This window comes from Prionailurus viverrinus, chromosome C2 (genome assembly GCF_022837055.1).
Source record: "Prionailurus viverrinus isolate Anna chromosome C2, UM_Priviv_1.0, whole genome shotgun sequence".
NCBI classification, from domain to species: Eukaryota; Metazoa; Chordata; class Mammalia; order Carnivora; family Felidae; genus Prionailurus; species Prionailurus viverrinus.
The window spans coordinates 5,277,792-5,301,896 of NC_062569.1; the positions used below are offsets into that span (position 1 = coordinate 5,277,792).

Here is a 24,105-nt window from a genome sequence, read left to right on the forward strand (position 1 = left end):
TGTATTAGATAAAATCTAGGGATTTTTAAGCCATTTTCTTCTGATGTCGAACGACTATATACTCCTTTTACTGAGACCTTTTGATGGCAAAATATTCTTTTGTAATGAGAGAGGAAATTTAAGATTACAGACTTTACTACTGAGGTCTGAATATAACCTAACAGAGAGATCACTCAGGAGAACTGAAACTTTGGATCTGCAGTGACACATCTAACCAAAGGGAAATTACGAGTCACAGTAGAAATACTTTGGGAGAAAAAGAAAGGGTGTTGCCAGTAACGTCTTCATATTTAGGTTACTGATACTGTGCTGTTTGAACTTTTTTCTCCAAATTCCTGTAAGTCACAGGAATGGTAAAGATTATGACAATGAATGCTATACCAAATATATTTCAATCACACTGACACAAAACTAAATCTTGTTAATTTTGGTTAGAAGAACAAATCAAGAACAGGGAGATACTCAGAGTGACGCTGACCATTACAGAGCCAGAACTCTGACTCAGTTCCAGGGGTAAATGGGAAAAAAAATGGAGAGAGTTCTGAACTCAATGGACGCTGGTTGCATTCATGTATTAATGCCACTGGAAGGAATTCTAAATGACTAAAAACAACTTAGATTTGCTCTTTCAAAAGATTTGTCTAATAAAAACAGTAAGTACAGGGGGAGAATTTTTTTTTTTAACTGAGTAGAAATAAAAATATAGTCACTCTCCAAAACTCTGAAAAATTAACTCACATTTCATAACCTTTAATAAATTTTTGAAGACCACTGTTGAGAACACTCGAAAGTACTTAAAATTTTTTTTTATAATGTTCATTCATTTTTGAGAGAGACACAGAGTGTGAGTGGGGGAGCAGAATCTGAAGCAGGCTCCAGGCTCTGAGCTGTCAGCACAGAGCCCAACACGGGGCTTGAACCCACAGGCCATGAGATCATGACCTGAGCCAAAATTGGGTGCTTAACCAACTGAGCCACCCAGGTGCCCCAAAAATATTTTAAACAAGAATAACTCTGCTTCCTATGAAGTCAGCTTTTCAGACAAATCTGATTTGCACAGAACAATGTGAACCAAACACAAAAGGATGATCAAAAAAGTGTCAGAATTAAGACTTGAGACTTGACCTTGAAATCCTTGGAGTGCTTTAGGACTCAACCTGAGGAATGATTACTTTCAACTCTATACTTCCTCCCTAGACAATCTCACCAATACTCACAATTTCAATTACCTTCTACATGCTCATAAGTCTCAATTTTTATCTACAGCCCAGACCTCTCCTTGGAACTCTTGATCCATATCCACAAACTGCCTCTTCATAATCTCCACTTAGATGCCTCCCGGACACCTTAGATACAATACACATAAATCCGCGATCCTCCCTCTCCAAGCCTCCTCCCCACTTGAATGTTCCCTACCACCACCCAGATGATGCACAATCCAAACCTTTCCCTCTCTGCTACCCAAACACAGCCACTCACCAAGCATCGACTACTTACTTCTCCGTCCCAACCACCTCTCAACATGCCCAGCGTCCTACCTCTGGGCCAGGCCCCCACTGCCTCTGAAAGTCTCACGACTCATCTCCCCACATCCACTAATGTCCTTTTTGATATAATCTCCAACCTGCACTAAAGTCATCCTTTCAAGGCACAGATCTGATCACGTCATGCCCCTACACAAAACCTTTCAATGGTTTTCCACTGTTCTTAGGACACAGACCCAAATCCTAAATACAGTCTAAAAGAACCTGCCTCAGGGTTCTCAGCCTTGGCCCTACTGACACTTGGGCCAGATAATTCTTTGTTGTGAAGGGTATCCTGTGCACAGCAAGATGTTTAGGGGCAACTCTGGTCCCTAGCCACAAGCTCTATCTAGTAGCACACCCCTCCTGTCATCTCCAAAATACCTCCACACATTGCCAAATGTCCTCTGGGAGACAAAATCACCCTTGGTTGAGAACCACTGGCTTATATGATCTGGCTCCTGCCTACCTCTCTGACTCCTCTCCTCCTTGCTGTGCGTGTTGGCGTTAGTGATCTCACGGAAGGCATAATACTTTCAGGGTGTAGGAGCCCCCATGCAAATTTCAGTCCTACCCTTTCTAGCTATGTGACCTTGAGCAAGTTACTCACTTCTCCACACCTTGCATTCACCATGGATAAAATGAGAATAGCAGACCACCTCACAGCGTCGTCATGAGGACTAAATCCCTTTAAAGAACTTAGGACAGTGACTGGTACATAATACAAGCTCAGGAATCAGTAAATATTAGCTGTTGTTATTATTCTTCGAATTCTCCATACTCTTTTAGTCTCAAAAGCTTGTCACACATTCTTCCCTCTGACTGGAAAGCTCTTACCTGCATCTGGCAACTCCCTTTCCCCTCAATAATTCCACTCATTCTTCAGAACTCAGTTGAAAGGGCACTTCCTCAGGGAAGCCTTCCCAAAGCCCCCAAACATGTCAAGCCCCACTGCCACACACTCTTTAATAAAAGCATTTACTTTTTATTCAAAGCACTTAACACAGTTGCAAACAGATTACCGTATTTCCTTGATTCTAAGAATGCCGCTGATCAGCACTGACAATCACAGCTTACAAGACAAAAAAAGAAATTACCGTGTAAAATGTAGATACTAATTTTGAAGAAAAAAAAGGAACTGAAAGTTGAGCTAGTCCATCATGTAGTTTCCCCTGTAGAATCTAAGCACCACGAGGGCAACGACCGTGTTAGACGTGTCTACCCCACATCCCTCATACATGTGCTTGCAGAGAACAGATGTGCATACTGAATGGATGACATTCAACATCTGTGCAGTTTTTTTCAACTCTACTCTTAAATGAAAGATGGTATTAACACCCATAAATATTGTGATTATGGTAATTCACAATATTTGCATCTTCAAAAGCTGCTATCCTTGTCAAAAGTTTTGCATCCTTAATTTATCCTAAAAATGAGTACGTTACTCAAGTAAAAAATAGTGAGGTAACCACAGGACTATTAGCTCTACCAACCTATTACAGTTAGCATTCCAGAAAACAATAACACCAGATGAGGAAGGGTGCCTGGGAGGCTCAGTTGGTTAAGTATCTGACTTCGGCTCAGGTCATGATCTCATGGTGTGTGAGCCCTGCCTGCATCAGGCTCTGTGCTGACAGCATGGAGCCTGCCTGGGATTCTCTCTCTCTGCCCCTCCCCCACTCATATTCCATCCCCCCCATAAATAAACAAACAAACAAACAAACAAACAAACTTTAAAAACAGAAAACAGGGGCACCTGGGTGGCTCAGTTGGTTAAGCATTGGACTTCCACTCAGGTCATGATCTCACAGTCCATGAGTTCGAGCCCCGCATTGGTCTCTGTGCTGACAGCTCAGAGCCTAGAACCTGATTCAGATTCTGTGTCTCCCTCTCTCTCTCTCTCTCTCTCTCAAAAAAAAAAACCAAGCAAAAGCATTAAAAAAATTTTTTTAATACAAAACAATAACACTGGACAGTATCTTTTAAACTATAAGCACAATTCTTCCCTTTATATCCTTCCATTCAGGCTGCTAATCCATAATCAAAACCCACAAGCTTCTGATTCTCACACTAGATGGCTGGATGACTGTTACTTCTGTAGGCAGCAAAATGCAATCCAACCACTGACCATCAACAGATAAATGGATAAACAAAATGTAATATATCAAACAGTGGAAAATTATTCAGCCATAACAAAGGAGTGAAGTAATTTAAAGGAGGGGGAAGGAATGAAGTTCTGACACATGTTACAACATGGATGAATCTTGAAATCCTTACGCCAAGTGAAAAAAAGGCAAATACAAAAGGATAAATACTATATAATTCTAACTTATATGAAATGTCCAGAATTAAGCAAACTCCTAGAGACCTAAAATAGATTAAAGGTTACCAGGGGCTGGAAGAAGGGGAATGAGGAGTTCTTACTTAATGGCTACAGAATTAACATCTGGGGTGATGAAAAGGTTTTGGAAATAGACAGTGGTGATGGCTACACAACATTGTAAATGCAATGAATGCCACTGAATTGTAGTCTTAAAATGGTTAAAATGGCAAATTTTGTTATATATATTATAATCACAACTTTTAAAAAATAATGTTGTAAAATACCAAAAACCATTTCAAAACCATACCAAAAACATTTCAAATGGGTGAATTATATCTTAATAAAGCTATTTTTAAAAAATGAAATCTGAAAGCTCTAGCAGCCACAAATGTTGAAAAGAAATAAAACCTTCCTTCGTTATCACAAGTAGGTATATGCTCCAAACACATCCAGATGTACATCTGCTCAACAAGTCTCTGAACACTCCATTTGCTAGACTCCAACTCCAGCTCCTATAAAATCAATTTCTATGCTCGTCACTGATCTTTTAGATTTAAGAGAACTGTCCATTAAGAGCATGAATCTTTTTGGGTCCTGGATCTCAAGGGAAATCACAGAATTTTAGAGCTGGAAGGACTCTCAGATCATAAGATCCGAAATTAAGCAATGTTCTGATAACTTCCATTTGGAGAGATGTGCATGAAACATGTTTTCTTCGTATTTTCAGCTCCAAAACAAGGAGATTAGTAATATTCCAGGCTTCTTGATACCTTAAAAAGACTGTTTGCTATCCCTTCAAAGGCTTAACTTCTTCTGGGAACACTCACCATAACATTCACCAAACTTACTGCAAGTAAGGCGGCATAAGTAGCTTTTGCCCAACCCTCATCTTTTTCCTTTGGAGAGCCAGCGGCCTCAGGCTTCCCAATTTGATACACTCTGTGCTGTTAGGTAATTTTCGCTTAAAGTCCATGCTTCAACTGCATTTCCCCCAAACCTCTGGAACAACCAAAGCCAAACAAGCAAGAAAGGAAAGAATCCGCATTGGTCTCCTGAAGCCCTAGAGGACTTGCTGGTGACCCCTTCTGACTCAGCTCCCCTGAGCTCTTCTGAGAGCTGTGACAGACCAACCCCCCCCCCCCCCCCGCCCCCACCCCCAGCCGCAGAGCAGTCACATGCCTACTACATGGTGGGACTTCTAAATCCATCCACATTCCTGCCTTCTCAGAGCAATCTTCAAACTTCTAAATGTCCTTCTTAGAATGTACACAGGTCTTACAAAACAAAGACTTCGACCCCTGTAGATGGGTGGTGATAATGGTTACACAACAATGTGAATGTACTTAAAGTCACAGAATCCTACATTTTAAAAATGGTTAAGATGCTAGGTTTTGTGTGTGTTTTACCACAATGTACTCAGTTCCATATTTAGCAGGCAAACTATCCAGTCTGCAGAATGTATTTATGCCTTTTGTTTCTTTTCCTCCTCATTCTCCCCAGTTCCCTGACTTGGGATCAACTGAGGAGCAAAGAAACCTGAGCAAATAGTAAGCAGGAGGAAAAAGAGATTGTTTTTCTGTATTTATGGCATTCCCTGTCTACTGCAAAAAGCAATGTGAGGTGAGAAAAGAAAAATTAAACACTTAAAATTTAACTATAAAAAAAAGGATTAAGCTATTGTCCTCTTTAAAAATGATAAGGGTTCTGTTCATTTTTGTTTCTTCCTAACTTCAGGCATGTAGTGTGTGTGTGTGTGTGTGAGTGAAAGGAGAAAATAAGGATTAAGGACTATCTGCGAGTGTCAACCAAGCAATGTATGAATGGACAATTAAGAACTGGCTATGAAAACTGTAAAGGAAAGAAAAATAACCACAAGGAATATATGAAAGAATTGTTAAAACTGCCGAACTTCTAAAGTTTTCAAACCACTACATCACACATTGGGCACCCGTGCAAATAAAAGTCGTCAATTTAGTAAAAACTGTCCCTTTCACGTTGAAGGCTAAGATCAGCTTTTTGACCAGATTATTGGAGATGGTATATTCATATTGAGAGCTCTGAAAACAGAAACATAAACTAGAAATACTGGCCTTTTAAACCCTTTTATAGTAATAACTTTTATTATTATACTATAACTTATCATTTAATAATCGGATTAAATTTGTTATTGCATAGCAAAATAATAATATACAGGGAGGAAAACAACCTGGAAGTATAAAAAACTGACCATCCAAGTGTATTTTGGTTCATGGTCCCCAAACCTGACTGGCCATCAAAATCCTCTGGGAGGAAGTGTGTGTGTAGGTGTTTGTGCATACCCATACGTGCACACACACTTAAACACAGGTTTCTGAGCTCAACCCCCACAGATTCAGATTCGCAAGCACAGGTAAGGCCTGGGAATCTGAACGCTGAAAAATCTCCCTGAGTCTGGCAATCAAAAATGTTTTAGAACACCTATCTTACTACATTTTTTTTTACAAAAAAAGACTCTTTTACCTGTATTCTCACTTTCAATTATGACATTAATAAGCAACAAAATAGCCACTGCAAGCCTAACACTATGCTAAAGGTTTACATGCTCTATTTCCTTTAATCGCCACAACAGCCTTCTAATACAGGAAGACAATGCTGTTCCCATTTTACAGATGAGGGAACTGAAATCCACAGTAGCTACTCAACAAAATTACTCAACCAGCAACTAACAGGGCCAGAATTAAAAGCCACACTTACAACTCTCCAAAGCCTGCCTATTCTGGAAGAGTATGGTACAGTAGAATGAACAATGGCTTTACAGAGCTGAATTTGAGCCCCAGGTCTCATACCTTTTAGACATTCATCTCAGCTTCATCTGTTTCCTTGTCTGTAAATAAGGCTAATAACAATACCTATCCTACCTAACACACAAAGTTATTATGAGAATCAAGATGTGCCAAGTACTTTCAAAATCATGAAAAGTTACAGAAAACAAACTGGGGGAGTTGGAGAATATTGAGTAACAGTATAGCATAGCGAGTGTTTGAATGCTCAGACCTTGGAACCAGACTTCATGTGTTTGAACCCAAGCTCTGCTATTTCCTGCCTATGTGACCTGAGGAAAAATATTTAACTCTTCTGTGAGATGGTTTCTTTATCTGTTAAGATGGAGATAATAATAAAACCAATCTCAGAATTTTGTGAAGATTAAATGAATTAATGCAGTTTGAATGCTTACAATAGTATTTGTCACATAGTAAGTATGCAAGTGTTAAATGTTTAAAGGCACCCACTTTTGCAAATGAAGTGTCACATCCAAAAAAGAGTTGAAACATTTAGTAAAATACAGACAAGCCTAGAAGGTGCTCACATTTGCTTTCCTTATAGAAATCTGGATAAATCTCTCCAATTTGGGAGGTAAACATTTTGAGTAGTTTCAGTTTTCAACTAAAACTATGTGGCTCCCAAAATGCCTCATTTTTGCAAATACTTAACATCGCTGTAACTCCTTTTCATTCCATTTTCAAATATCTTTTACCCTTTTATCTGAAAATAGCTCACTTGATTTTTTGAGAGAGGAAGAGAGGGGGCGCAAGTGAATGAGGGGCAGAAAAAGAGGAGAGAGGGAGAGAGAGAGGGAGAGAGACAGAGAGAGAGACAGAGAGAGAGAGAGAAGCAGGGCTCACCCAGTTTGGGGCTCAGGCTCACCCGATGTGGGGCTCGAACTCACGAACTGTAAGATCATGACCTGAACCGAAGTCAGATGCTTAACAACTGAGTTACCCAGGGGCCCCTCACTTGAGTTTTTTTAACATTTATTTATTTTTGGGACAGAGAGAGACAGAGCATGAACGGGGGAAGGGCAGAGAGAGAGGGAGACACAGAATCGGAAACAGGCTCCAGGCTCTGAGCCATCAGCCCAGAGCCCGACGCGGGGCTCGAACTCACGGACCGTGAGATCGTGACCTGGCTGAAGTCGGACGCTTAACCGACTGCGCCACCCAGGCGCCCCTTGAGTTTTTTTAAATATCACAATTTTGTCAACCGTTTTTAGATCACTTTTGTCTTTGCCTCAAACATCGTTCTACAGAATTTGACTTCTAATTCAAAAGCTGAGTAGCTGACCAGAGGAAAAAGTTAACAAAGAGCTGGATCAAAAAGAGACCGTATAATATGTCAAAAGGAAACAGCACTAGCCCTAAATGAGCTATTTACTAAGAATAACAAAGAGGAAGTGGTGAGGGCCTAATCCTCACAAAAAGAATATAATTTAATAATGCTCTACCCAATTCTCGTGCCAGATTAGTTTACCGTCAGGTCTGCAGCTGCAGACAGAGTCAGAGTCTGAAACAAAGTTGGCACCTCACTAAGAAATCACAGCTGGGAGTTATCTTAAATTTCCAATATGCAACAGGAAATGCTGCCAGTGATTCAAAGGTGACAGCCCTTTCCATTTGTTTCTTTCTCCTAAGTTGTCAACAAACCAAAACAAAAATGCTGCAGAAGCTCTGGTATTAGCTAAAAGTTAAACATAAAAATTCCAACGCAGTATTTCAAAACCCGGCTAAAGCAACTGAATCTGAGCAGACACCAAATAAGGATTGTTTCCGTCAACATTTATACGGTGCCTCCTGGAATATGTTAACGGTACAGCCCATGAGCATTTCTATGATACAGCTGTCAGATTTGCCACATTCTGATTACGTTAAGTTTCAATAATGAAGGTTAATTACAAATTTCAAAACATTCTAACAGGTACCTCAAAGTAATCCGCAACAAATAAAAGGAAAAACTAATTTCAGGTAAGAGGAACAGCCAAATAAAGAGATGGTAACTGTATTTCACTCCAACACATCATTTCGAGGCCACATATAACATCTCACAGTAAGCATTCTGAAATTAGCTCAGTTAACGAGAAAGTCTACCGAGATCTACCCCCCACCCCCGGGCTTTTACAAAGACTCAGTGTTGGGAGGGGGTTTTCCAGACACACCTCTCTGGCAATGTTACTCAAAGCTTCATCTTCTGCAGAAAATCGGTCTTTTACAGGCGTCCTTTTCCTTCCAGAACCAGGCGTCCCCATGTTGTCTTCTTAACAGTTCCTTAACTGTGAAACGTGATTTCACTGTTTTCAGCCCTGAAATAAACAGACACAGAATAACTTAGGATGTTTCTCTTTGTATCACTTTAAAGCTCCTTTATACATTTGCTTTTAGAAATGTGAAGTTATATTTCTGTATTTAATTTACACGTAAATTAGTCACCAGATACTTTTTCCCACTATCAAATTATGCCAATAAATTTTAGAATACTTAAATTTATACTTTTTTACCATACTACTCACGGCAACCTACTAGAATGTGTGGTAATATTAGCTTCAGAAAACTGCGGTCAGTAGTAATTCTTATCAGTATACAGTACACTTATCAGTATAAAATTAATACAGGTATTTCTGAAACTTATTCCCATTCCAGAGCAAAAAAAAAAAAAAAAAAAAAAAATTTCAGAAAAGTCATTCAGTCTAAAGCTCTGAAAAAACATATCAAGAAATTTTAGTATAGAACTTTAAATTTACAAAGGTAAGTTGGCTGTTTAATGTAATTTAAGAAACAATTCCAATTAAACTATTACCACGTAAAAGAACAAATGAAGGCTTATTATTCTGCAATTAACAATAACTAACACTGTCCACACAACAAATATCTGAGTGCCTGTCACTGCCAGGTACTGTGGAAAGTGCCAAAGATACAGTGACAAATTAAACTGACTCAGGCCAATGATTAAGAATGTATCTGTGGATCTATTATTATTGTGGTTATTATGAAAGAGACCTATTTTTACAAAAGAGAGAAGAAAAATTCATCTGCCAGGATTAAATAATAAGGATAATAAAGATCATCTAACCTTCCAAATACATGGTATTTGAAATTAAAGATTCCCATGAGAAAAAGCATCCCCATTTGCATGACCTCCCTCTCTCCTATACACATTCCTGAGAAGTACGGCTCATTTAGTAAAATACTCATTAACTTAAAAAAATTTTTTTCCTAGCTTTAACAAAATAAACTGACAAAATTTCATTACACCGTGAGTCACAAAGGAATTCTCATGTAAGTCTGTCCCAGTAGAATAAACTATATAAAACTCCAAGTGACTTTAATGTGTTGGAATTTACTTGGTTCAGGCAAACTAAAATAGAACTTCATCAATTAACTCTTCTAAAAAAAGTCTTCTCCAATGAAAACTCAGGCCATTCCCCTCTTATCTGACACCATTTCTTATTCCCACATAGCTAGCATGCTATGTTTGTCAATCAAAATGAAGACGGATGATAATTCATTACTCTGCCACAGAAAATCTATCTGGGCACGATAAGCAATGGAAACAAAGAGAAAGAATGTAGGCCTGAAACCAGCAGCTGATAAGTCCCAGCCACAAATCGAGACAATTTCTGAAAAGCTCGGTGCTGGTTTTTCAAAAGTCTCCCGTCATCCCCATGCTCAGCATCATTTTAAAGACCATACACCTTAATAGTAACAATGCACAAATACTAGTCACCTACTGAGAAAAAAAGCAGCAGGTAACGCTTTTCAAAGACAGGAGTGACAATTTAACCGATGCACAGTGATATCACCCAGTATCTGTCCTTCAGCTAGCTTTCCAAGGGCACATTCAAAGGCAATTCACAGAAACAGGAGACAAAAGCAGGCATTTTCTAATTCCAGGAACATAAAGATAATTACAGAAGAAATTAAGATTTTATCAAAAGTTTAACAGCGGTTTCATTAGAAGGAAAAGAATTATGGCTGCGCTTTTTCTTCTTCTTTTTGATTCTCTAGCATTCCAACAACATCAGGGAGAGATGCACTTAAAAAAAGTAATAAAAACACTCGGGTCCAAGGCTCAAAGAAGAAAGTGGCCCACAGTGGATCACACCCAAGTTAGGCCCCATACACCACACAGCTGACACACACTATCTGAAGCCACTGCTGGAGACACTCTTTTGAATGTATTTCTTTTTCCTCTTTTTCCATAACCCATTTCCTTCTTTCTCAACAAACACTGCCCTAGACCTCAGACCTGTCAGGATATTCCTAGCACACAGATTTACATAAATAATTATCTTTTCTTAAAAATGCTCCAAACGTGGGGCGCCTGGGTGGCGCAGTCGGTTAAGCGTCCGACTTCAGCCAGGGCACGATCTCGAGGTCCGGGAGTTCGAGCCCCGCGTCGGGCTCTGGCCTGGAGCCTGTTTCCGATTCTGTGTCTCCCTCTCTCTCTGCCCCTCCCCCGTTCATGCTCTGTCTCTCTCTGTCCCAAAAATAAATAAAAAACGTTGAAAAAAAAAACTAAAAAAAAAAAAAATGCTCCAAACGAAACTGTCCCAACAGGCTCCGGGCTAGCCAGCCCAGCGAGAAAGATGACAAGAAAAAAGAAACACAGGATAAGCGGGAAATGGGAACAACTTCTGGTCTTCCTTGTCCTTCTTGTCTTATCTGTAGGGAGTATCTAGTTTCAATGACTCATTGGTCAGGTCCTATCACCATTTTCAGGTGCACATGAGGCAGATCAACCATTACCTATGTCAAAAAGCAATCTAACATTTTTGAAAGAATTACACGATTTGTACTCTGTAGGCAGACATCCTCACTAATACTAGAAAGGGTAAAGCTTTTCAGCTCCTATGCAATCTATCTTCAAAATGACAAAAATAAGGATACAGACTCAAAAGGCGATCTCAAATAGACTATTTCCAGTTTCGGATCCTGAAGGACTTTCAGTAAATTTCTATCGCAAGGTTTCCTCAAGTCCACATTCTTCAGGAGCCATAGTCATCTCTTCCAGCTTTTCCTTAATGGTATCAACCAAACCAAGAGCTAAACCTTTACATCCACCGCCAAAACCAAAACTGCCCACATTTTGTCAAGTCCGTTACCCAATGTGAAGCTGATTTTCTCCAGCTGCTTTTGTCATTAAGGATCTGCTACCTAAGGGAAAGTAGGGAAGTACCTTCAAGGATGTTGTGAAACCTAAACCTTCCAAAACAGATCAACAAGGCTTTCTCTTCTCCAATGAGCTTCACATGCAATCGATTTCTGAAAAACAGGCATTATGCCACATTAAGTGACACTTAAATCATGATACTGTTCACTTTTGTGCGAACAGAACGGGGATGTAGTATCAGTACGTCACATTCTAAATATAGCCCACTTAGAGAGTTCTGTCTGGATCCCAATAGTTGCAGCTCCTTTATATCTGAGTACTTCATCCTGGGGAACTCAAAATATTGGCCTAGGTCTTTGTGTCAGGGTCCTCACTACAGTTAACGCCAGTCTGCGCAATAAAACATTTGCTAGTTATTCAGCAAATCCCAGCAGCTGGAATGGCACTTGAACTAAAGACGAATGTGAGCACAGCTGTTGCTACTGGACTAAATTTAGAGGGAGAGGATCTGAGTTCAACGGCTACCCTGCCCTTTCCCGTGCCTGAGCCTTGGTTTCTTCACTCACGGCACAGACAGATCAACCATCCAGCTATCCAACACGGTGAACGGGAGGCTCAAGTGAGTTCAGACAAATGCGAACACTCAATAAACTCATAAAGCACTCCATAAATGTTTCAAGCGTGTTAAATTAACTATCTCTTTACACATTTAGCTTATGAAGTAGACAAAGGGGCAATCCTTGCCTTTCTTTACATGTTCATACGCTTAACTAAACAAAAACACCCTCAAGTTATTTCCTCCAGCATGCATTATGTGGTATCATTAACAATGTTAAGAATATTTGCTGAAGCATGGAACAATCTAGAAAAAATAGAAACACCTTAAATTATAATCATTATACTATGTAGCACTTTTATGTAATAAAAAAATTTTTTAAGAAAAAAATTTTAAGGTGTTTTGTGGTATTCAAAGTCTTATTTTTGAAAATCCAAATGAGTACACAAATTTTAGAAGTATGGCCTTATGATGGGAGTTGGTGCCCTTATGAGAACACAAATGACTTAGAACATAGAGGTCATTTAATGATGGTTCACTTAAGATCTTTCAATGTAAATTTTACCTCAAAAGAAAAATTCCTCTCAACAAACACTAAACTCTAGTTAATAAGACACATGGTAAATATTTAGGGTTGAAGCGAGTGATATCTGCTGCTTATTTTGAAATGCATCCACGCTCCCAAAAAAAGATGTAACAATAAATAGAGGAATGGATAAAGGATAGTAGGAGATAAAGTATAATCAAATATTAGTAGTGGAATCCAGGTAGTAAGTACATGAGTGTTCACAGTAGAACTCTCTTCAACTTTTCTGTATGTTTCAAAATGTGTACAATAAAGTGTTAGAAAAAATAACTGGTTGAGAAAGGTAGATAACCAAGGGAACAAAAGACATGGGAACTGGGAATTTCAACCAAAATCTTGATTTTTACTGTAATCACTGTACAGAAGAATACCAATAGTTATGTATACATTAGAAAGATTATAGGCAAAGGAGAGAATGGCTCCATTGCTGGCTAGAAGACAAAGAAATGAAGAGGGAAAGGCAGGGGAGGAGCAAAGCGGCAGCAGAGGGAGGTAGGGAAGGAGGTAGGGAGGCATGAGGGAAGGTAGGCAGGTAGGCAAGAGGAAAGAATTAACAGTTAAAGACATCAATCCTGCAAATATCTAGATGAGATTCACAAAATGAATAAATCATTAACAGAATCTATGGAAAGAATAAAAGGTACATCTAGAAATTGAGGCTAAGTATAAAATGAAAATATGGGGGGCGCCTGGGTGGCTCAGTCAGTTGAGCGTCTGACTTCAGTTCAGGTCACGATCTCAAGGTTTCTGAGTTTGAACCCCACGTCTGGCTCTGTGCCGACAGCTTGACTCTGGAGCCTTCTTCAGATTCTGTGGCCCTCTCTCTTTGCCCCTCCCCCACTCACGCTCTGTCTCAAGAATAAACAAACGTTAAAAAAGAAAGATGGAAAGAAGGAAAGAAAATACGCATGTATGAGGCAAAATTGGAAGACCTGGCAGAACATGAAAGGTAGATGTTAAACACAAACTAAATCTCAGGAGAATATTAAAACCTAGAATGGTTAAATTAAGCTTACATTTTACAAAATACAATGCTTATTATATTTCTTATATTTTATATTTCCATGAGAACCTGTATAATCACATCTCCAACTTCCACACTCAGTAGTCCTAAGAATTAACAAAAATTTAAAGTCTCATATTTTGAATACATACTGCTCACATACACCCAAAACAACTGCAAATCTTTCCATTTCCTACTTTCATAAAGATGACATACAGTGGTTGCACTTCCTTCCTTGCTAACCATGTTTAAATAAATTAGCTCTAATGGGCTGTATGTTTGACATGATTTACAATACTATTTTCATCAACTGTGCAGAACCCATATTAGGAAGATGTGGTCTCAACCAACAACTGTATTCTCAGTATGCCCTGAGAAGTAAACCATTTTCTAGTATCAAATTCTCTCCTTTTCCTATGCCTTTTAAAAAGTATGTCAGTGTGTCAACTATACTCAAAAAAAACCAAAAAAAACAAAAACAACCCAGAAATGTTATGTATAGACATACACTCAGAGGATGAAAGGAAGGGAGAGAAAAGTACATATTGCTGAGGACAGGTCAGACTTAAAAGCATGCCATAAAGCAGAACAGAAAAAAAAAACAAAAAACAAAAAACAAAAAACAAAGTATTAGGGAGAATAACAGAACCTTAGGCAGCAAAAAACAAAGATAAAACCAACACTAGGAAGATATAGGGAAGCATGCAGTAAAGATGTGATTTTTTTCTAATGTTTATTTATTTATTTTGACAAAGAATGTGAGCGAGCAGGGGAGGGGCAGAGAGAGAGGGAGAGAATCCCAAGCAGGCTCTGCACTGCCAGCACAGAGCTCGATGCGAGGCTTTAGCTCACGAAACCTGACACTCAACCAACTGAGCCAGCCAGGCACCCCCCACATATCCTTTCCTAATGGTGTTCTCTGAAGCACAAAAGCTTTTATTTTGAGGAAGTCAGTTTACCTGTTTTTTCTTTTGTTGTTTCATTCAATTTGATGTCATTCCTAAAAAAGCACTGCCTACCCAAATATCTCAATGACGTATTCCTATGTTTTCTTCTCAGAGTTGTACAATTTCAGCTCTAACTTTTATGTCTATGATCCATTTAGAGTTAATTTTTATATATGGTCTGAGGCATGGTACCAACACTATTCTTTTGCCTGTGGATGTCAACTTGTTCTAGTACCATTTGTTGAAAAGACTATTCTTTCTGCAACTGAATGGTCTTGGCAGCCTTGTCAAAAACCAACTGACCCCAGAAGTAAGGGTTTATGCGTGGACCCTCCATTCTATTCCATTGATCTATCTACATCCATATCAACATAAACATCCTTCTGTCAGTATCATGCTGTCTTGATTACTGTAGCTTTCCTACAGCTTTACTTTTTATCTTTTAATGTTTGTTTATTTTTGAGAGAGAAAGCAACCACAAGCAGGGGGGGAACAGAGAGGAAGAGGGACAATGGATCCAAAACGGGCTCTGAGCTGTAAGCCCAGAGCCTGATATGGGGCTTGAACTCATGAATCATGAGATCATGACCTGAGCTGAAGTCAGATGCTCAACTGACTGAGCCACCCAGGCATCCCTACAGTAAGTTTTAAAACTGGGATGAGTGAGTCAACTTTGTTCTTCTTAAGATCCTGGTGCCTTATATTTCCAAATAAATTTTAGGATTAACATGTCACTTTAAAAAAAAGAAAAGCAGCTGGGATTTTGATAGGGGTTACATTAAATCTGTAGTTCACTTTGGGAAATATTACCATCTCAACAATATTAAGATTCCAATCAATTAACATGGGATTTATTCAGACCTTTAATTCTATTCTATGTTTTGTGATTTTCAATGAGTAATTTGCATACTTCTTTTATTAAATTTATTCCTATATCACAGGGGTCACTTTAAAGCTCAAACAGACATAAAAGTTTCTATAAAATGTAAAATGCTATGGAAATATGTGATATCGCCGACACTAAAAAACAAAATATCTAAAATCACGATAGGCAAAAGAGAAGGTAGTGAAGTATAGAATTCAGAAGTATATCCCATGGCTAAGGTTAATCTTAATTGAGCCACAGGTGGGTGAGGGAATTGCATATTTTCAAACACAAATATAATCCAACACTGCATCTATATACTTAATAGGAAGGCATTTTTCACTATTTCTAATTTACTAGACATGTGGCAACAATAAAAGGAACTGGAAATCCTTTTCCTGAACTATACAAGTGTGTGTTTTCTTTGTGGAGCACATAGAATTATTACTGAAATACTTCTTCCGTCAAAAGAAATGAAAATCAAAACCAACATGATAGAAGTGTGCTAACTAACCTGCGTTACTGATAATACAATAGATGGGGCCAGAATTAAGCCCCAAAGGAGAAAAGAACTTAAATTAGCCTTAGACCTTTCTAATTCTAATTCTAATTCATCACTAAGATGAATTCTATTGACAATACTTATACTAACTATATTCTAATTCTAATTCTAATTCATCACTAAGATGAATTCTATTGACAATACTTATACTAACTATATTCTAATAAAAAAAGTAAAACTTAAAACATAGCGCAAGAGGAAAAATTACTTATCAAAAATTGATAAATATGATCATTTTAATTTCTTTTTAGTAAAACCACACACAAAACTGAAAATGACCCAAATTGACAGCAATAGCTTTAGGTCAAGGCCAATCAACATGATGTAATAAATTGTGGTAGTAGAAAACTCACAGAAAGAAAGCAAAGACAAGGACATATTTTGATATTATGCCCATAAGGTACAAAAAGATAACAAAACCATATATACGGTATGACTGCAAATATGTAAAACCTCATACACACGAATAATGAAGAACATAGGCAATATGTATAAAACAGAATTTTCCTTTTTTCATAAGCTTTATATATTGTGAAAAAACACTTTATCAAAAAAATGATTTAAATTAAAAGCTACAATTATGGCTAATTCATAGTATGAAAATATAAACTTAAAGGACTAACCAACTTTGAAATTATATTAATAAACTGATAAAGAGGAAAGATTTATTTAATCTGTCAGAGCAACTGCAAAGTAACACTATAAAAATTTATGTTGGTCATCTCTGGTAAAACTATAATTTTCTAACAGATTTCCCAGTAACCATCACTTTTATAGGCATAATGAAATTCTAAGTAAGTGGGGAACACATTGCTAATTTTAAATAGAATGAGCACCACTGGATTAACTCTGAAAATTAAAAATCTGACTTGCATCAAGTCAAAATTAGAAGAAGCAAGCATTAATTCCTCTAAAGTCCTGGGGAAAAGCACTAATTTTTAAGCCTACAACTTTTATTATCAAAGCAAAATCCTTTGAAATTTTCAGCTTTTCCTGAAGACCTTTATTCTATGAACGCTTCTACCCATGTAGCTCACTGAGTGGAAAATACAATAGTAGCGACTTGAGATGCTCTTGGAGTAGAAAGGGAGAGGCCAACATCTCTCTTGAGCCATGTTGGTCAGGTTTGTATAGCTTAAACCTGTCTTACAAAGGGCAAAGTAATGCCCTGAAATGGTAGGCAACACACCTACAGGCCCATAAAAGGGAGAAGTCCACAAGATATCATGCAACGTAAGTTCAATGTTCACAAGGGAAGGATCAGAGAAGAGAGCCGAGCTGACAGTACAGCTGCGAGTAGCCAATCCACGTGCCATTCCAGTTAAAGCCACATGCCATGAGCTCCACCTTACATTCACCACTTCCGCTCCAAAAAGACCTCACGTCAACACTTGGGTGGCTCCTTTGCATACAAATTAGGAGAAACTGACCCTCCTCCCACAGAAACTTCCCCAGAAGTTACGGACATGAGACGCCAGATTCAAAGGGTCTACAGAATGCTCAACACAAGTCCTGAGTCAATACCAAGGTGTTTCGTAGTGAATTACCACAGTGAATTTCAAACACCGGAAGACAAGGATGATTTGACAAGCTTCCGTGGGTGGGAAATTAAGGTTACACAGAAAGGATTAACAATCAGAATGGCTTTAAACCCTAAAAAGTAATTCTGGAAACAAGAAGACAATAGACTGATGCCTTCAAACTTCTGAAGGAAGACTGGCATAGGCTACTTGCCAGTCAAACCATTCTAATCTCATGCGTGGCAATTAAAGGCCTTTTCAGACATGCAAGGTCTCAAAAACTTACCTCTTTGATACCCTTTGTCAATAAGCTACTAGAAGATATGCTTCATAAAAGAAAAGAGAAACTCAAAGGAGCAGTCTATTCCACAGTCACGCAGGGACTCACACACCTTCCATCTGGTAACCACTCCTCTACCACTGCTTCCCAACTCACAACTGACACAGACGTGAGTGAGACATACACTTGAACTGTATTAAAGAAGGTAAGGCTATCCTAACAGACAGAACAATGTGGTAGAGCTAATCCACTTTTCAAAATTAAACCACACACTGATTAGAAATACATGTATGGAGGGGAGAATGGGACTGCAGAGTTGGGCAGGGAATGGTCCCAAGAAGAGCGATTAATTAACATGTAAAATGGTATTGTGATTGCCTGGAGCGGAAGGCGTGCATTACAGAACACATACAGGAACTCCTAGGATAATTATAATGCCATTTCTTGACCTAGGCAGCGAGACACAGATGCTCATTGTATTGTTCTTCCTCAAACTGTATTTTTGTTTTATATTTTTCTGTATTTCAAAAACTATCTTATTCAAAAGAAATTAGAGAGATCGGATGAGGCATTTGAAAAATCTCCCGGAGGGGTGTTTGGGTGGCTCAGTCAGCTAAGCACCCCACTCTGGATTTTGGTTCAGTCATGAATCTCATAGTTCATGAGATTGAGCCCCACGTTGGGCTCTGAGCTGACAGCAATGAGCCTGCTTGGGATTTTCTCTCCCTCTCTCTGTCTTTCTTTCTTTCTCTCTCTCCCTCTTTCTTTCTCTCTCTATCCCTCCCCAGCTCAGGCAAGTACCCGTGCTCTCTGTCTCTCTGTCTCAAAATAAATAAACAAACAAACAAACAAACATTAAAAAAAATCTGTTGGAGCACTTGGGAAAAGTAAGGTGAACAGAAAACTAAGCCAAAAAAAAAAAAGAAAAAAAAAAGGGAAACCCCTGGAAACCCTCCTGGAAAAAACTGAAAGTTAAACAAGAAAGAAAACAATCATGGTAGAAAACCTGGCTGAACAGTAAACAATATTTATTTGGTTATGGTGAAAACACCAACTATTGATTTAAAATTGCAAAACTGGGATGTTGCAGAGAGGAGAAGTGGGAGGAAAATAATAAAATACAAAAGAACAATAAAACCACCAGTGATACCTCAAGTGCATGCACGTTTTTCAAAGTATGTGTTACTTTGTAAGATGCTTCTTTTAACTGCATATGTATGTTTTTTAAACAAAAATGGTTTATAAAGTATGTGCCATTTTGTAATCAGCTATGGCAGACAGACTCTAAGGTGGCTCCCCACCATTATCCCCCCTCCTTCTGTTCCCATCTTTGTGTAAACACCTCCCAAAGAATGTGGCCAGGACTTGTGACTTGCTTCTAACCAACAGAATAGGACAAAGGTTATGAGATGTCACTCCCATGATTATGTTACCTTATATAAGACTAGCCAGCCAGCAGACTTGCTCTAGACTCTCCTTGATGATTTGACGACGTGGTTCTATCAGGAAATACCACAGGGCCAAGAAATTCACGTTGCCTCTAAGAGCTGAGAGCAGCCTTCAGGAGCTCGAAGACAGCCTCCAGATAACCTTTAGTTACCTTAAAGTGACTGCTAGTGAGCAAGAAGCTTCAGTCCAAAAACCACAAAGAAATTAATTCTGCCAAACCTTCCTCGGTGAGCCTGGAAGTGGATTTTATCATGTAAGTCTCCAGGAGAGAATTCAGCCCAGCCAACACTTTAATGGCAATCTCATAAGACCCTATGCAGAGGACTCTGCTCAGCCATGCTCAGATTCCTGCCCCATAGAAGCTGTAGGATAATAAATGTGTGTTGTTTTAAGCTGCTAAATTTGTTACACTTGTTACACAACACAGAAAACAAGTGCAACAGCTTTTAAAACTCTGGATGAATAAACCCAGCAAAGGGTACAGGGATTAAAAAAAAATCAACACAAAAAAGCCAGTTGCATTTCTATACACTAGCTATGAACAATCCAAAAAGGAAATTAAGAAAACAATTACATTTACAATAGTATCAAAAAGAATAAAATACTCAAGGAAAAAACTTAACCAAGGAGCAAAAGACCTGTACACTAAAAATCACAAAACGTTGCTGAAAGAAAAAAAGAGACATAAATAAATGGAGAGCCACCCTGTGTTCAAAGACTGGAAGACTTACCACTGTTAAAATGTTAACACTATCCAAAGTGATCTACAGATTCGATGTACTCTCTATCAAATCCCAATGACATTTTCTGCAGAAATAGAAAAACCCATCCTAAAACTAAAATTCACATGGAATCTTAAGGGACCCTGAAGAGCCAAAACAATCTTGAAAAAGAAGAACAAAGTAGAGGTATCACACTTCCTGATTTCAAACCTTAACTAGAAAGCTACAGTAACCAAAACGGTGTGTTACTGGCATATACCACAAACAAAAAATAACTCACAGTAGATCAAAGAAATAAGGGTAAGCTAAAACTATAAAACTCTTAGGAAAAAACATACGTGAAAACTTAACGACACTGGATTTGGCAATGATTTCTTGGATATGATGCCAAAAGCCCAGGCAACAACAACAAAAAAAAAGTAGATAAACTGGACTTTATCAAAATAAAACCTCTGTGCATCAACAGACACTATCAAGAGAAAAAAGTGACCCACAGAATGGGAGAAAATATTTGCAAATCGTACATCTAATAAGGGATTAATATCCAGAATACCTACAGAACTCCTAAAATTCAACAACAAAAATAACAACAAAAACAACCCAAATCAAATCCAGGCAAAGGACCTGAATAGGTATTTCTCCAAAGAAGATCTATAAACGGCCAAGCAGCACAAGAAAAGATGCTACACATCACTAGTTATTTGGGAAACGCAAACCAAAACCACACTGAGATACCATCTCACACCCATTAGAATGGCCATTATTTAAAAAAAATAACAAGTGTGTCAAAGATGCAGGAAACCAGAACCCCTGTACACTGCTCTTTGGACTATGAAATGATCGTCTGCTATGGAAATTTTTGGCCATTCCTCAAAAAATTAAACATAGCATTGCTATGCGATCCAGCAATTCCACTTATGGGTATACACCCAAAAGAAATGAAAGCAGGAACTCAAATAGATATTTACATACTTGTTTTCATAGACAGCAGCACGATGCACCACAGCCAAAAGGTAAAAGCAAATCAAGTACCCATCAACAGATAAAGGGATAAACAGGATATGGAATATTACTCAGCCTTAAAAAGGAGTTAAATTCTCATGCATGCTAATGAACTTTGAGAACACTGCACCAAGTGGAATAAGCCAGACACAAAACAGAGATACATCATTCTGCTTACATGAAGTACTTAGAGTATCAAATTCATAGTGACAGAAAGTTGAACAGTGGATGTCAGGTGCAATGAGGAAGGAGGAGTTATTTTTTTAATGGGCACAGTTTTAGTTTGGGATGATGACAAAGTTCTGGAGATGGATGGTGGTGAAGGTTGCACAACAATGTGAACGTACTTAACACCACTGAATTATACACTTAAAGTAATTAAAATGGTAAATTTTATATTATGTACACATTTTTAAATTTTCTTAATGTTTATTTTTGAGAAAGAGACAGAGCGTGAGCGGGGGGAGGGGCAAAGAAAGAGGGAGACACCGAATCCGAAGCAGGCTCCAGGTTCTGAGCTGTCAGCACAGAGCCCAACACAGGGCTCAAACTCACCAGCCATGAGATCATGACCTGAGCTGAAGTCTGATGCTTAACCAACTGAGCCAACCAGGCGCTCCTATATTATGTATATTTTAACGTACTTTTTAAAAAAATCGGATAGACAGCAAAGGGTGAGTTGGGTAAGACAGGAGGACAGTGACTCTCTACTTAGATGTGGCAATAGCCACGAGGGGGAAAAGACATCCAATGTAAAACTGAATTGTTTTTCTATCTTAGTCCTATAATCCTTGGGTCACTTAAACAAAATCATTTTTTTAAGCTTTTTTTAATAGCAACAACATGTATACTTACTAATTGTATTACTTATTGTTACAAATTAGTTAAACCATTTAACAGGGAAATAGGGGAGCCCATGTGGCTCAGTAGGTCTTGCGCCTAACTCTTGATTTCCATCCAGGTTATGATCTCACCGTTCATAGGATGGAGCCCCACGCTGGGCTCTGAGCTGACAGCAAGGAGCCTTCTTGGGATACTCTCTCCCTCTCTGTTCCTCCCCTGTTAGCATATGCTCGTGTGCTCTCTCAAAATAAACGAACTTAAAAGAAAAATCAGAGAAGTAAATATTTTAACATCCTAATCCTCTGCATACAGTATACTGTATTTTACTTAGACAACAGAGACCCAAAAGAGTGCCCCTGGCTGTTAAAATGTTTCTACTTAGGAAAGTAGGGTCTATAGAAGAAAAACAAAGTGATCGGAACAAGGAACTTTAAAATTAGTTTCCTAAACAGTAAAACTTTGTTATATGAAAATTAGTTAAGGGGCACCAGGGTGGCTCAGTTGGTTAAGCATCAGACTTCAGCTGAGGTCATGATCTCACGGTTCGTGGATTTGAGCCCCGTGTTGGATTCTGTGCTAACAGCTCAGGGCCTACAGCCTGCTTCAGATTTTGTGTCTCCCTCTTTCTCTATCCCTCCCCCACTCTCTCTCTCTCTCTCTCTCTCTCTCTCTCTCTCTCTCTCAAAAAATAAATATTATAAAAAAAATTTTTTAAACACTAGTTAAGAGTTTGGTGTTCATAATGAAAAAAAAAAACCCAAAAACTAAGATATACAAGGTTCAAAGTGAAAACAATGAAAGAGATGAACTACAATTCTTTAAGAAGGGTTTTAAAATCTCACTCCTCCTGCTATTAAAAAAACCCCAACACCCTGGGGTGCCTGGGTTGCTCAGCTGGTTGAGTGTCTGACTCTAGCTTTCAGCTTAGGTCATGACCCCAAAGTCATGGGATCCAGCCCTGTGTTGGGCTGCACACTGAGCAAAGAGCCTGCTTGGGATTCTCTCTCTCCCTCTGCCCCAATCCCCTGTTCAAGATCCCTCTCTCTCTAAAATAAAAAAATTAAAATATATATACAAAATTTTTAAAAACCCTGTTACACACTTTGTACTCAAACGCTTTTCCCAACCTCTTCTCCTCTTTTCCACTCTCTCTGCTCTGCCCTATCCTCCCCTCCCCTCCCCACCCTCCCCACGCCCTTTTTTTCTGGTAGGGGAAGGCTGAAACAGGGAAGGGATAACAGGAATAAACCAGAAATAGGAATAGGAAAAAAAGGAAAAATACTCCAGTTTATTTTTTTTCCTCACATTGACTACAGTACTAAATACACCATCATCATCAAACGCACATAATTCACATTTCTGAGGGCAAGGGAAAACTAAATTTCTTGGAGTTACGACCTAATGTAAAGCAGAAGAAAGGAAACCATCTGCAGGCTTTCCGTCTGCAAATTAAATGTGCATTGTACACCAAATTCTTCAAACAACCTTGACTGTAATGTAATACAAGGCTGCAGTTTAATATGGTGAAATGAACCTTGGTGGAGCACTAACCCTTTAAACAGCTTTCTAGCCTAAGAAGTGAAATCGGTCAAAGAACTTGAAACTCAAGTGCCTCATTCACTAAGTATAGAAAACAGCAAGGTTTTCGTGAGAAAGCACATGATACCCAGAGGCAGCTGTGCTGGGATACAGCATCTGGTAACAGCCACAAGTTATTTTTGAAGAGATAACTTCACAATAATGTACACGAGACTGCAGCAGTTCTATGGGAAGAAGACAACGAGAATTTGGCAAGAAGCTAATTTCTCTGTGTGAACTCAAAATAAGCTTATAAAACAGCTCATCATTCCCAGTGTCCTTTTGATCCAAAGACACGTGTGCAGGTCTCTGAACTGCACTAGTTCAACAAGGGTCACGGCCACCCTACGCCAGTATCAGTAATGGTTTTCCCCTGTCATAAAACATCTGATCACTCTTACAACCGGAACATGCTATCAATGCCGG

General features: G+C 38.7%; 1 protein-coding gene across 10 annotated transcripts in view; it reads right to left on the reverse strand.

Annotated features, from left to right (window-relative positions):
• LRRFIP2 (LRR binding FLII interacting protein 2) overlaps positions 1-24,105 on the reverse strand; it is a 105,080-nt gene that overhangs the window by 75,701 nt on the left and 5,274 nt on the right. For all 10 annotated transcript variants that reach the window (XM_047875059.1, XM_047875051.1, XM_047875052.1 and 7 more), the window contains exon 2: positions 8,816-8,959. In XM_047875059.1, coding sequence (XP_047731015.1) covers positions 8,816-8,905 — 90 coding nt within the window. In that variant the 5' untranslated portion in view covers positions 8,906-8,959. The remainder of the gene's footprint in view (positions 1-8,815; positions 8,960-24,105) is intronic.